At 40.2% G+C, this 14,606-nt stretch overlaps 2 protein-coding genes across 2 annotated transcripts; both read left to right on the top strand.

Annotated features, from left to right (window-relative positions):
• Positions 1-1,544: 1,544 nt before the first annotated feature.
• Positions 1,545-5,344, top strand: LOC134181293 (uncharacterized). Its single transcript, XM_062648540.1, has 2 exons — positions 1,545-1,884; positions 3,930-5,344. Exons 1-2 carry the CDS (start codon positions 1,583-1,585, stop codon positions 5,185-5,187), a joined length of 1,560 nt encoding a protein of 519 aa, XP_062504524.1. The 5' UTR covers positions 1,545-1,582; the 3' UTR covers positions 5,188-5,344.
• A 5,415-nt stretch (positions 5,345-10,759) lies between these two features.
• Positions 10,760-12,739, top strand: LOC134181155 (uncharacterized). The gene has a single exon (XM_062648373.1). It carries the CDS (start codon positions 10,972-10,974, stop codon positions 12,730-12,732), a length of 1,761 nt encoding a protein of 586 aa, XP_062504357.1. The 5' UTR covers positions 10,760-10,971; the 3' UTR covers positions 12,733-12,739.
• Positions 12,740-14,606: the final 1,867 nt, after the last annotated feature.

The raw sequence follows: 14,606 nt of genomic DNA, 5'->3' as shown, positions 1-14,606 counted from the left end.
GAAATCCTACACACGTTCTTACATTTAACTTGTTACTTGAAATAATGCTTTTTATTTATAGAGGAAACATACATAGATTTTCAAATGAGAAATTAATATAAAATGCCGCGTGAATGCTTATGAATAAAATTGCACAAATTTATTTCATAGTAACCACAGCAATTTTAAAGAAGAGGACGTAAATTACAACTATTTGTAAATTACTCTTAATCAGAATTATTAATGTTTTATGTTCAATATTAGTGCAATGTCTTGGCGTGCATTGTCTAGTTTGGCTTTGTTTTCTATAGCAAAAATGGTACGTACATAGTATAAATAGAGAATTTTATGTCTTACTGCGCAATAAATACGTGAACATGACCTTCTCAAGCTTTAAAATATATTATACTTGTTCAGTAGAACTGCTGTAGTCTATTTGAGAGTTATATATATATATATATATATATATATATATATATATATATATATATATATATGTATGTATGTATATGTATATGTATGTTATATTTCAGTAAACCTGCAACACTTCAATCATGGATAAGTTTTATTGTTATTATTAAACTGTACACTTTCTGGTTGTTTAACTAAAAATTACAAACTTCAAATTAGAAAATAGAAAATATAAATAGAACAAGAAATACTGATTTCCTGAAATGTTTATTCGTTATTTGATCTCCAGTTGCTAATTGAATGCAGCTATATCTCATTTATCAACATTTTAAAATTTGCCTTTATACGAGAAATAAATAAAAATTATTGTCATGTTCAACTAGTAATTTTACGAAAGTCTAATGCTGCATGCTTCTAAATTGGTAATTCTAAATACACTAGCCTTTCGTATTTCATCGATTAAACGTTTTCCTCTAATAAAAGTTTCCCTTGAATTAACGCCGCACTTATTTAACTGCCTGGACCAACACTGCAAAATTTTAAACGCCCCATTTGAATAGACGTAGCATTTTAATAAATTCCAGTAGATCTGACAAGTATACAGGGCCGGATCCAGAGGGGTTCAGGGGGTTGCAACCCCCTCTTTTCCAGTAGGCGTGGTTCAATAATTTCATATAATTTCATTAGAGAAGAGAATATTAGTAATGCTATATATAACTGCTAACGGTGAATCCCCTCTTTCAAAAATCCCTGAGTCCGGTGCTGTATGTATATAGTAAGCAGTTCGAAGGAAAAATCGTATGAGTTCTTCGGTGGCATACATGACGTAGGTGAGTTCTTCAGTCTGCCAGGATAACGTTTCACCACATGTAAAATTCCTACCTGTATTTAGAATTGTAAATGTGTTGTTCTTGTCAAAAAATGACGTGACACACTCCTGACGCACGGAGAAAACGCCTTCAACAAATAGACGTCGCCCTGGTATAAACGCCGCTCATATTTAAACGCCACAGTTGTAACTCTATCTAAAAATAAACTCCACGGGCTTATTCGAAGAAATACGGTGTCTATAAATAGATGTTACCAGTCATCAATATTTACAAGCAGTCATTTGCAAAATACCGAACCGGTCGTCACCATTTGTATCAAGATATTTCCAGCTGTCTTTTCTTCTTTGACGTTGCTATAGAAAATGGCTACACGGAGCGGAGAATCGTCGCCTGGTTATCGAAAGGCACAACATTCTAGATTTGGAAGACATGAAGCAGAAGTGAGAACCAAGCTATCGGATATTGACGTCGTGTACCACGAAATTGGAAGAACGACGTGGGTTCCTGAATGGAGAGTGATCCCCTGTTCGTACCAACTGATTGCTACAGACCGCGGAGGCGTCGCTTTATTAGTACAATCCTATTGGAAAGAATGGGACTTTGAAGAGAACGTGTTTTTTGGCCTATACGAGACATGGGAACAGATTTGGGAGAAAGACAGTCCGTAAGTATACTGTTATTATTTAGCCGTCAAACTTATCTTTTCAAAACCATTTATTTTGAAATTGGTTTATTGATTGATTTTCATCGCCCGTAGGTGTAGAAATCACCTAAAATTCTGACACGAACACATATCACCAAGAATGTAGTAATTGGGTAGCGCGCTCAAGTAATCTACAATCCGCTTACGTGTATTATTCGCAATTGTAGCCACATGAAAGACGTGAAAATTACTAGTTGTACGGTATCCGTAGGCTCTTCGCGTTCATTAGAGTTTCCAGACCGTCTACTGAAACGCCAAGTCCTAGCTAGACAATACGTATTTGTTGAAACCCTAGCTGTCATGGAAGTAAACATGCAAACTTCCTAGTAGTTTAGGTTACGTATATAGGCCTGGTGTAGGCAGTCGTCATTTTGCGATCGTGATCAAGACAACTGAAATGTACAGTCTAGGTATGCACTCAGTTCCGTTGTAACGACAATGATATGGTATTTACTGACATAGAAATTGATATCGGCAAACATTGACTATCAACAGCGCTAGATGCAGCACAGTGTAGTAAGGGATTGATCCTACTGTAGTACGGGACATGTGAATAGTTGACTGTAGGTGGCATTCAACTCCTGAATACGTTTCTTGGTTGTGAAGTACGCACAATCACCAGCTACAATACAAAAGGAGGGGGCGACAAAGTTCATGAAGCATTTTCGTCGCCGTTTGCTCACCTATACAAATCGTTCTTAGACTCATCTGTAGTCGGACACGGAAACAATTTTTTAAGACAGGTCCTATCATGAAACTTGGTCGTGGGGAGGAGAAAATTGAGATTTGTGTGTACACATATACCAAGAGCTCGATGGACAGCCTTAAAGAACTACGACCATTTCTGTTGTGCGACCCGGATTAGAAGCCTCGCTACGATCGGCAACAATACATACACAGTTGAAAAGCCTGTTAATTGCGCTTTCTAATGATACAATTCTCGTAGCTATTGATGATTGTTTCGATACGTTCATGTCTACTTCTGTTTACGCGACACTAATTAAATCGCCGCTGTCTTTATCATTGAGAAGATCCGCTTTCTGGTGCGTCAAATCGTCGTCTGGAGAGCTACTAAACGTATAGAATATTAGAAAACGGTTTGAATGATTGTAATAGACTGCATTCTCTAACCAAAACATACGGGTACATAGCCATAGGAACAGAGAACATGCCGTTACTATGGGCATAACTCAAATTCTCACCAACTCGTAGCGGCCAAACTTGCAAAACAGTTACTGAAACGTTTCCTAAAAAGATATCGGTGAAAACGAAACGTTTAGACATCCAAATGCTATTTCCAATTACAACGCGGCGCGTCATCGCTGTCTTCACAAACGGAATATCTCACTTGTTCTCCGTTGCATCGGCCTCAAATGATGCGACCGAAGCGAAACACACGTAAGAAACGTCTGCATGCGTTTTTTTGTCTCCAAAGTCTTGGCGAAACCTCTTGGAAGAATAACGAACGGCCAGAGTGCCATGCACCGTCTCGGCAAAAATTGTAATGAAGCCGCATGGGCAGCTAAAACTTGGTCCGTATGTATAGGCACGCCCAAAGGGTGTGCCTAACGACTAAAAATATTTTGATTGGCTACCGAAGAACAGGAAGATGGCTATTCAGCTCCAAAGTCACGTGGTCACAAATGAGACATAGTGTGACGTCATCACAACAAGCAATCGCGATCACGTAGACTGCTCAAAGTAGGCTCATTCGAAAGAGAATTTATTAGCGATTCTTAATCTATAATTTATCGATAGAATGTAAGGCTCCATCTTTGGGAAAACGGCAACGCAAAACCCAGGTTACCAGTACTAAACGGAGACGGAGTAAAGGTAATTTTAGTTAGCAAGTGGCAAAACGTAGTCTAGTTCTCGCTTCAGACCACTATCGGAAGGGTTAATTAAAATTGGAAATTACAATTTTAATTATTTGTTTTCATGTATTTATGATATATTATTGCATTTACTGTATCATTCTGATATTTGTGGAAATGTGCCTATCGTAGGTTACTCAAACGAATTTTTGACATATGCGGTATTAGAGTTATGAGAAGACTTATGGTCAATAGAGACGAATATCTAGCATCCGTACAGATGAATAGAGTCATGCTCACAAAATCACAACAAAAACTATTGAAGGAAAGAAGCGATTGGTTGCTACACTTCTATCTTGACGATATTTCGAATTGGCCGTATTGGCATATAGACACCCCTGACGCATCACCTGACACAACCCCAACATCATATTCTTCTTCTAGCTCAGACGAAAAGGATAGTCTTCAAGCAGTCACTATGTATAGTAGACTTCAAGAAAAACATGAAAAGAAACGAACAGTTTCTGCTCCAACTACAATAGACGTTGGACGTCAAGTGAAACCACGCAGCAGATCACAGACTAAAAGCATTTCGGTGACTTTTTCTAGTAGTTTGCCGGTCAAACAACGCTCCATCTCCGTTCCAGCAAGCATAGTCGCCACGGAAACATTCAGGAAAGTTTCTCGTCCTCCGACTCTTTCTCGTTCTTCGACTCTTTCTCGTCCTACGGCTATTTCTCGTCCTCTCATTGTTTCTCAAATATCGCAACCTGTAAGCGAAAAGCCACCTCCCATTTCTCGTACCATTTACAGTTTTTCAGCGCCAATCACAAAGCAAAGTTCCTCCCCAATTACTGCAGAAGTTAATCTGCCCAGTGTTACTACAACTAGAAGAATTCGAACCAAATCACATGGGAGTGCATTAGTATTTTTGCGTTGTAGAACTCTCAATGAACGTTGTGACCATGTACCAAAGTCCACAGCTATCTTTTCTACGGACAAGTTCAGTTGTCTCCAAAAAGAGATTTTGCAACGTTCACAGTCTTTGCCTACCATTCCAACAACAAAATCGACCTTAGAAACTTATCTAAGAAAATTTAGAGAGAGGCGTCTTTCATATCCATTTGCTTATCGTGTAATCAAGACAGAACGAAAGAGATCCACGAGTTTATCAACATATTTCCCAGAACGAAAACGAAATCTTGGCTTAAGAAGGCGTTGTGATTCTCTTCCGAGCAGTCTACAAACTCTTCAAAATCCGTTAGACATTACCCATCCTCAAGCTCCGCAAGTTTTAGAACGACAGACAACGGAAACCGACATTCGTGATACCGTGAAAGAAACCTCGCCGCAGTCATCTATTTCGACGTCTCCACCTCCCACTCCTTATGGGAGTAGTATTGAAGGATACTTCCCGGAATCATCTACCGACTCGGATTCTTTCATCTGATCATTTGGGAGGACCAACAACGTCTTCAACAGAAATCTTCGTAGGCATGGCGGGTAATGTATTTGTGTTTGAATAGACTTGGAGAATGTCAGTGAAGAGAAGAGGTCCAATTATCGTAGCAAATACAGTAAACATGATCAATTAGTTAAGGTTAAATGTAAAAGAGCTTGCATTCCTAGTATGCAATTGAAATGGTTTGCAGTGTTGTTATGGACATGATGATGTTACTGTGAGATCCATTTACTATTGGATGGAAACATGACGTTGTGCGTTGCATAATAGTAAGTTGTGTACTGCTCGACAGCAATTGAGATATACATACGTAAACATAAAGTTAACATAGTGTTGTACCTTCGGGTCTCGTGCACAGAATACAAACATTTTTGTTTATCTGACACTTTCGCTTAGGTCATCTTACGCACAGCCATGCTATTGACTTAATTAATTAGCGTATATACCATTGTTCAATATATACAATACCAGAGTTATAGACATGGACATTACTATCGGTATCGAATAAATCTTGCTTGCCAATACCACGTGCTTAAGATTGAATGTGGTTTATCTGGTGTGTCTGGTGTGGTGTCGGTTGTGTATGGTGTGTATGGTGTGACTGGTATGTCTGTTGTGTCTGGTGTGTCCGTTGTGTCTGGTGTGTCTGGTGTATCTGTTGTGTCTGGTGTATCTGGTGTGTCTGGTATGGTGTCTGTTGTGTATGATGTGTCTGGTGTGCCTGTTGTGTCTGGTGTGTCTGTTGGGTCTGGTGTGTCTGTTGGGTCTGGTGTGTCTGGTGTGTCTGTTGGATCTGGTGTGTCTGGTGTGTCTGTTGTGTGGTCTATCTGGTGTGTCTGCTGTGGTGTCTGTTGTGTCTGGTGTGCCTGGTGTGTCAGTTGTGTGGTGTGCCCTGAGTGTGTGCCTGGTCTATCTTTTGTGTCTGATGTGTCTGTTATGTCTGGTGTGTCTCGTGTGGTGTAGGGTCTGGTGTGCCTGTTGTGCCTAGTGTATTTGGTTTGTCTGGTGTGGTGTCTTTTGTGTATGGTGTGTCTGCTGTGACTGGTGTGTCTGTTGTGTCTGGTGTGTCTGTTGGGTCTGGTGTACCTGGCGTGTCTGGTGTGGTGTCTGGTGTAACTGGTGTGTCTGGTGTGTCTGTTGTGTGGTGTGACTGTTGTGTCTGGTGTGCCTGCTGTGTCTGTTGTGGGTGTGCCTGGAGTGTGTGCCCGTTGTGTCTGGTGTGTCTGTTGTGTCTGTTGTGTCTCGTGTGGTGTGGGGTCTGTTGTGTGTGGTGTTTAAGTTGTGTCTGGCGTATCTGGTGTGTCTGGTGTGGTGTCTGTTGTGTATGATGTGTCTGGTGTGACTGGTGTGTCTGTTGTGTCTGGTGTGTCTGTTGGGTCTGGTGTGTCTGGTGTGTCTGTTGTGTGGTGTGTCTGGTGTGTGTGGCTGGTGTGTCTGGTGTGGCTGGTGTGTCTGTTGCGTCTGGTGTGTCTGTTGTGTCTGGTGTGTCTGTTGTGTATGGTGTGTCTCGTGTGCTGTGGTGCCTATTGTGTCTGTGTGTCTGGTGTGTCTGGTGTGTCTGTTGTGTCGGTTGTGTCTGGTGTGTCTGTTGTGTATGGTGTGTCTGGTGTGCCTGGTGCGTCTGTTGTGAGGTGTGTCTGGTGTCTCTGGTGTGGTGTCTGTTGTGTCTTTTGTGTCTGGTGTGTCTGGTGTGCATGGTGTGTCTGTTGTCTGGTGTGCCTGGTGTGCAAGGTGTTGTCTGTTGTGTCTAGCCTGCCTGGTCTGTGGTGTGCCTGGTGTGCCCGGTGTGCAAGGTGTGGTGTATGATGCGTCTAGTGTGTCTGGTGTGCATGGTGTGTCTGTTGTGTCTGGTGTGCCTAGTGTGCAAGGTGGTGTGTGTTGTGTCTAACCTGCCTGGTGTGTCTGGTGTGTCAGTTGTGTGGTGTATGGTGTGTCTAGTGTGTCTGGTGTGCCTGGTGTATCTGGTGTGCCTGTTCTGTCTGTTGTGTCTGTCGTCTGTTGTGAGGTGTGTCTGGTGTGTATGTTGTGTCTGGTGTGTCTGTTGTGTGGTGTGCCTAGAGTGTGTGCCTGGTGTGTTTGGTGTGTTTGGTGTGTCTGGTGTGGTTGGTGTCTGTTGTGTGTTGTGTCTGTTGTGTCTGGTGTGTCTCTTTTGTGTTTCTGGTGTGCCCGGTGTGTCTGTTGTGAGCTGTGTCTAATGTGTCTGGTGTGTCTGGTGCGGTGTCTGGCGCGGTGTTTGTTGTGTCTGGTGTGTCTGGTGTGTGGTGTGCCTGGTATGTCTGTTGTGCTTGCTGTCTGTTGTGAGGTGTGTCTGGTTTGTCTAGTGTGTCTGGTGTGCCGGGTGTTGTGTCTGTTGTGTCTGTTTTGTCTCGTGTGGTGTGGTGCCTGTTGTGTCTGTTGTGCCTGGTGTGTCTGTTGTGTCTGGTGTGTCTGGTGTGTCTGGTGTGTCTGGTGTGCGTCCTGTCAGGTGTGTATACAAATTAAGAGAAGTATTAATTTGCAAAAAATTAATTGTGGACTATTTATAGAATGCTGTGGTTATCTGGTCTCCATTACAGTATACGTCTGGCAAAGAACCTGTCAACGTGATTGAAAAAGTATAAATAAAGGTCATAATTATTAAAAGTCTCATCATAAGCTTAGTGTCTAGACAGATATAAAAATTTTTAAATTAATTTGGTGTTGTAATAGTTAAGAATTATGCCTTATTACTTTCTAACTTGGCCCTTTTTGGATTGTAGAGAAATGTGCGAAAAGGAATGCTAAAGAGCACTCTGCGCATTTGCCTTCATCAAAGAGCCAGCTATGGAACAGATATATGACACATTGATACCAAGTAATAATGACCCTCCCCTGAGTATGTAATAAAATAGATTTACTAGAAACCATTACACTTGATATCACTTGGGCATTTTATTTAGTAATAAAGAGAGTGACCACCAAAACAATTGACTAATTTCCAAAATCCTTTTGTGTGCTTGTCTGGTTTATAATTTTTATTTGTGACATACATATTGGTGCATTTAATAGAAAACTTTGAATGTATGTTGTTGTTAATTTCTATTATGCATGTTATGAAAAGTGGTTGGTGATTGTAGAAAACAAAGAAGGATAACCATCATGTTGACGAGTATAAGTGCTTGTCACCAGATTATCAAAGTGATTAGATTGCTCTTGTCAAAGAAGAAATTTTTGCAATACATCTGTGTTTTTTTATAAGGAAAAAATTATTCTAGCAGCACTGCAATGTCATCAAGGCTTGGTTTGGAGTCTCAGTCAATATTCATGTAAATTATATAGCAGTAACATGTAATCTACTGGAAGTTGCAGGCCTGTTTTGTTGCTTTGCAGTCAGTGTAGTGGTACAAATACAGCAAACAAGAAAGGGAAGAAGCAGAGCCACGCTGTTGCCACTAGAATTAACTTCCTATTTGCAGGTTGTCTTTGAGTGCATGATTGCGAGTAATTTGATCTCACATAATGCTAACGTAGTGCTAAGCCATAGTTATGTATTTCTTCTAAGATCCTGATTTTGGTCCAGTCATGTCAGCAAACACTACAAGTGGTCTTGCATTGTTAGTTTAGTTTGTTAGTTTAGTTACGTGTTATATATTATGCTGCAGACTAGCTATCTGTTTGTCTTATAGTAACAGTCACTCTCCTTCGAGATGTTTTTTTGAAGATCACAATACATCTACTCCTGTTGCTAGTCTGCAATAGCAAATCGGTTGTTCTGTTATTAGTACAATAGCCATTATTTCTCTGTTCAGAAGCAACTAAGAACAAGAGCAAGAATTCAGTTGATAGTTCGAGGTGGACAAAGTCATCCTGTGGTAAGTTGTACAGTAGACTGCTATCACTACTTACTATAATTAGTATTGCAACTTATAAATACTGTATATAAGCTCTAATAAGCCCCGTGTTTCTTATTTCTTTCAGCCAGTTGTAGATGTGGGGCTTATTTCTTTGCTACGGGGCTTATCTATTTCAGCAAGTGGGATGTGTGTAGTCAATTGCAAAACTCGCTGTTCTACTAGAATTCAAGACTCATTAGGAGGGAGTAAGTAATGGAAACAACGCCAGATCATGCAACTGAAACACTACAGAAGTAAATCTACTATGCGACTTCAAAGTCTTGAACTCGTGTTTCAAAGACTTTCATACCACGGTGACACATGCTTTGTGTCACTAACATACAACAAACTCCCTCGAGGGTTTATTTCTTTCAGCCAGTTGTAGATGCAGGGCTTATTAGGGTTATTTGAGCTTATATGGTAACTTAAAATAGAATCAATACTTTTAGAATTTTTTGTAAATGGAACTTGAAACTGGTGTTATCATGAGTTTGCACTTTCATGGAGCACAGTCAGGTGGTGTGCTGGACTTTACATACATATATACTCAATACACTCTTTGTCATGATTTACTAGTTTCAAGTTTTTTTTGTAACACACTTCAAATTTGGAAAAGTTGCAGACAGGGTTTCAGACCCTGCAATAAGGATTTCAAATTCTTCAGCCACTTGGTCAGAGCCGTAGCTACCATTTTGAAGCGGCCCTGTTGCAGCTGCTATTTTGCGATGGATTACATAACCCTTCTTTGAGTCTAAAGCGTGGCGTGACTCATAAGTGTTCGTGTGATATGAGTTGTGTGTCCTAAGCTGGATATGTTTGTGCTGAACAGTGTGATTTCATAAAAATATTTAATCAGCTCAGCTATAGATATATATTCGTATTGTAGAGTATGCCTATATCGAAAGTCTAATTGTGCGAGTGCGCTGTAATGTGCATGTACTCAGTAGTAATGGTAGTCTGTCATGTTTATTTGTGGACAGTCTCACTTGCTGCATGTACATATGTTCAGTCAGTAATAACTAGGCATGACACCATCTTAATGGGGTTGAGGGGAGACCTCTTCAAAAATTTACTTACCAGATTTACAACATCTTACAAAATAGCAAAATTAATTAAATAGTAACAAAAAAATTTTAAGAAAGAATACGTGAACTGAAACTATTTGTAAATTTTTATTAATCAGAATTGTTATATTTTATGTCCAATATTGATGCAATGTATTTGCATAAATTGGCTAGTTTCGCTTTTTTTCTATTAATTTTGCTATTTTTTCCTTCAGCATCTACACGGCATTTCCTATTAATGTCTCATTTGACAATACATGCATGTTTTCTCTTTAGACAAAAAGCGCTATTTGAAGTAAAAAGTTCAATTAAGGAAGGAGTTGGGATTTTGTCAATGTTCTTGGTATAGATCTGCAACTATGGTACCTGGATGATGGCACATTTGTTGGTGATCGACACTGCATCTCTTTTCTATTAGAGTGGTTCTCTGCAAAAGATCTTCAATTCGATCTTCACATCAATCTTGATAAATGCGAGATTCATTGGCCATCAGTTGACAATACGTTCCCTCAATTTCTTACAGAAATGTATAGGCTTACCGACGGATTGGAATTGCTCGGTTGACCAGTTTATATATATATATATATATATATATATATAGATAGATAGATAGATAGATAGATTTGTTCACGTCATTCATCAAAGACACTCTGTTTAAGCATCTCATATCTAATGGATATCTGGATACATCGATCCAAAAGGGGTTCATCAATCACGTCAGCGGGTGTCAAGAACATCAGTTCAAATTGGTGGAGGCTATCAGAGATGCGAAAGCCAATCAGCGGCTTCAAACCATTCTATGGATTGACTTGCGTAATGCTTTTGGAAGTGTTGATCATAATTTAATCCGCTTTGCAATGTCCCATTACAATTGTGGTGATATGGTGACAAATCTCATTTCCAATATATATTGTGGTCTTCGCGCAGTCATTTGCACAGATGACTGGTGTACTTCCAATTTTCCTTATGAGGTCGGTGTATTTCAAGGGGATCCTCTGTCAGTGGCTATTTTTGACATGGTTTTCAACCTTTACACTGATGCTTTAGAATCTCTCGCTCCAACTTGTGCCTATCAGTTTTCGTCAGTGGCTCAAAACTCTTTCTTGTGTAGTTTTGCTGATGACGCTGTCGTAGTCACAAGAGGTCCACATGAAATTAATGCTGTGTGCAAGCGAACAGACCAATTCCTCGAATGGTCTGGCCTAGAAGTCAATGCAGCAAAATGTTCAACTTTTTCACGTCGGAGGCTGATTCATCCAACTGTCTTTGACCCGGAAATCTCTATACAAGGGCAAAAGATTCCATTCTTGTCACACAAAAAAAGCTACAAGTACTTGGGTCTTCCAATTGCGTCTGATCTGTCTCATGCCGACATTTCAAGAGAGCTTCTGGAGACTACTAAGAATTTATTGAATAAAGTCGATCAAACAGCCGTTTCCCGAATGAATAAATGTCTTCTCTATAAGAGAGCGGTGCTACCGCGGCTTTCATGGTTACTGAGCATTGCATCTATTCCTTTGTCATGGATCGAGCAATCATTGGACAGTGTAGTCACGAAATTCTTAAAAAAATGGGTCGGTCTTGCTCATTCAGCAGCTGTCTCTCGCCTTTTCCTTAACACCAAGAACGGCGGCCTCCAACTTGGCCAACCGTCAGATTCTTTCAAGAGACTACAGTCTTGCAACCTGCTTCGATTTACTAAATCAAATGACGAATGCTTGAGAGCCCTGGCAACTATAAAGATTTCAAGAGAGACTGAGTTGTCATCAACCAGATTTAGTGCCGGCAGTTTCTTGGCAACTCTTGATACTTCGCCTGGGTGCCTGCAATCAAAAATAAAGAACATCAAAAAGACGATTACGGAATCATCAAATAATCGTCATTTGTCACATCTTACCTCCCTGTCTGTACAAGGTCAAGCGGCTCGATTCAAGGACGTGGAAGCTGAGCACTTTGCCTTGTCCCTAAAATCTCTACCCGATGACTTGTTCAAATGGGCAATAAATGGGCTCCAGGACACCCTCCCATCAGCAACCAACTTACAGTTGTGGAAGAAAATTTCGTGCAATCAATGTCCTCTCTGTCACCAACCCCAATCGCTGTGCCACGTGCTAAATGCATGTCCCAGTCTACTTGATCGAGGTTTGTACAAACAGAGACACGACAATACGCTGAGACTATTTGTGGACTTTCTAAAACGTCATCTTAGTCAACAGTTTTCCATAGTAGCCGACCTACCAGAATCAGTATACAATTTTCCTGTCGATATAACCTGTACCTGCCTTCGTCCAGACATTGTTGTTTGGAATGCCGTCCTCAAAAAGGCCTGGATGCTTGAGCTGTCGGTCCCATTCGAAACAGTCGTGGAAGAAACGAAGGCCCGGAAAGAACGCCGCTATGCCCAACTTGTCAAAGATGCTAACCATCAGTATAAGACGGAGCTTTTGCATCTCTTGGTTGGGTCGAGAGGATTGATTTTTCCTGAAACTCGACGAGCAGTCTGCATGTTGTGCAAGCCTCTTCAACGCGACTTGGACGATCTGTTTCAAGCTGTCATTCATTCCACCCTGAAAGACTCTTTTCGATGCTGGTTGGCAAGAAGAGACAACATCTCTTAACTTAAAAGTGTTTTGTTGTTGTTGTAATTTCTGCTTTTAATCATTTGTGATGTATAGTCTTCGACTGGACCTCTACATAGCACTCCAGAACTCTACTTCTGTTATAGTGCTACCAGTCCTGTAGACGCTTATTGTACTGTATCGTTCGGTATATTACAATAAAGGACCTTCCATAGATATGATGGGTCAGATATTTTCTTTCAAAATACGGTCGCCAAGCGGATAGACGAAGTCCTTGATACTCAATCTCATCTCAACGGCATAGACGACCTTCAGGTTGAATTACACCTTTTGCGCTGTTGTTTGAGTTTCTGTAACCTTTTGCGGACTGTACCACCTAGTCTGACAGACAGTGAATTTTCTCGTCTTGACAGAGGTTTGAGGCAATCTATTGAACTAATCACTCACTTATCTATTCCAGATTCCTTGTGGCTCTAAACGACACTACCAGTTCGTACACGAGGTCTTAGTCCTAGAGAAGCACTAACCTCATCAGTGGCTGCTTTTGTAGGAAGTTGCAATACCACCCAAAAGTTGATTCAAAGTCTCTTAAGAAACGAAAGCAATTCAAACGCCAAATTTGCTAGAAAGGTGTTCTGTCTTGATTATCAAGTTCAAGGCCAAAATAAAGCGTACGGTATTCTTGGAAAGAAATTGCCTGCAATGCCCACTTTGGATCTCAACACACCTCAGCAGAACATTCAGAAACAAATACATTACAATGGTTTTTAATTCCTTAATGAAAACTGGGAGTTTAAGAGACAAAGCTCGTCTGAACACAATATTGTCGAATCTTTCGGTGGCTTGGTTGCGGGCATTACCCAACCCCAATCTAGGCCTCACCATTCTCCCGCATGAACTCGTAATTGCTATCCGGACATTGCTTGGCATTCCGTTGTTTCCTCTTCCACAACCTTCTTTTGTGGCACTACAATTGATCCGTTTGGTGACCGCCTAATCAGCCGCCTAAGAAGTCCGCTACGTGTTCAACGTTACAATGGTCTTTGCAAAGTAATATTCCAAGCAAGCAGGTCAAAAAAGAACAGAACTGATCAGGGTGTGATTTAATCAGACCAGGAGACGTGCATCATTCAGATTTTATAGATGGTCGACTTAGATATTTTTATGTTACAATCCGTAATTCTTTACAACATTCCTATATATTAAAAGCAGCGATCAGTCCTGGTTCAGCAACAGTATCAGTAGAATGTGAAAAAGATGCCAGACCTAAAGCTGATATTACCACAGCAGATGGTCTATTCCATCCACTAGTTTTTTCATCTCTGATCTTCATATAATCTTTTACTCTAAAGACTCTAAAAGGAATATGCTGAATTACATGATCAATCAGAGAGATACTGTTTCCTCGATCTTTCAAGAACATTATTGTCTGTAAAACTAAGGTGCTACAACGATAAGATGTTACATGCACGTATGCAATTAGAAGTTTTAGATGTTCGTAGTTGGGACTTGCCTACTTAACTTGGAGAGATGTTGGGAAGGATGTTGAGGTATTAGCGTACAGTAAAATGTAATCCTTTAGCACATCAAGGATAAGTTTTCTTACTACTATTGAAATATGCATTTTCCGGCCGTTTTAACTAAACATTACAAATTTGAAATTTGAAATTTGAAAATAGACAATCGAATTTACCTTTATAATAAATATATAAAAAATAATTCTTATGTTTCTTCAACCAATAATACTTACGAAAGACAAATATTGCATGCTTTGAGATTTTTAATTAAGTTATGTTAACGTATTTCATTGATTAAACACCACCTTCAAAATTAAGTTTCTTTCGCCGCATTTGTTTAAACGCTTCGGCTTACACATCAAAAATTTGAAACGCCGCAATCAAATAGACGCCACA

This window comes from Corticium candelabrum, chromosome 6 (genome assembly GCF_963422355.1).
Source record: "Corticium candelabrum chromosome 6, ooCorCand1.1, whole genome shotgun sequence".
NCBI classification, from domain to species: Eukaryota; Metazoa; Porifera; class Homoscleromorpha; order Homosclerophorida; family Plakinidae; genus Corticium; species Corticium candelabrum.
The sequence above is the reverse complement of the archived record's forward strand: the minus strand, read 5'-3'. Positions and strand labels throughout refer to the sequence as shown.

Coding starts and splice junctions, on each gene's coding strand:
- LOC134181293 (XM_062648540.1), top strand. CDS start 1,583: ATGGCTACACGGAGCGGAGAATCGTCGCCTGGTTATCGAAAGGCACAA. Junction 1,885..3,929: donor ATTTGGGAGAAAGACAGTCC/GTAAGTATACTG, acceptor TGCCTATCGTAG/GTTACTCAAACGAATTTTTG.
- LOC134181155 (XM_062648373.1), top strand. CDS start 10,972: ATGTCCCATTACAATTGTGGTGATATGGTGACAAATCTCATTTCCAAT.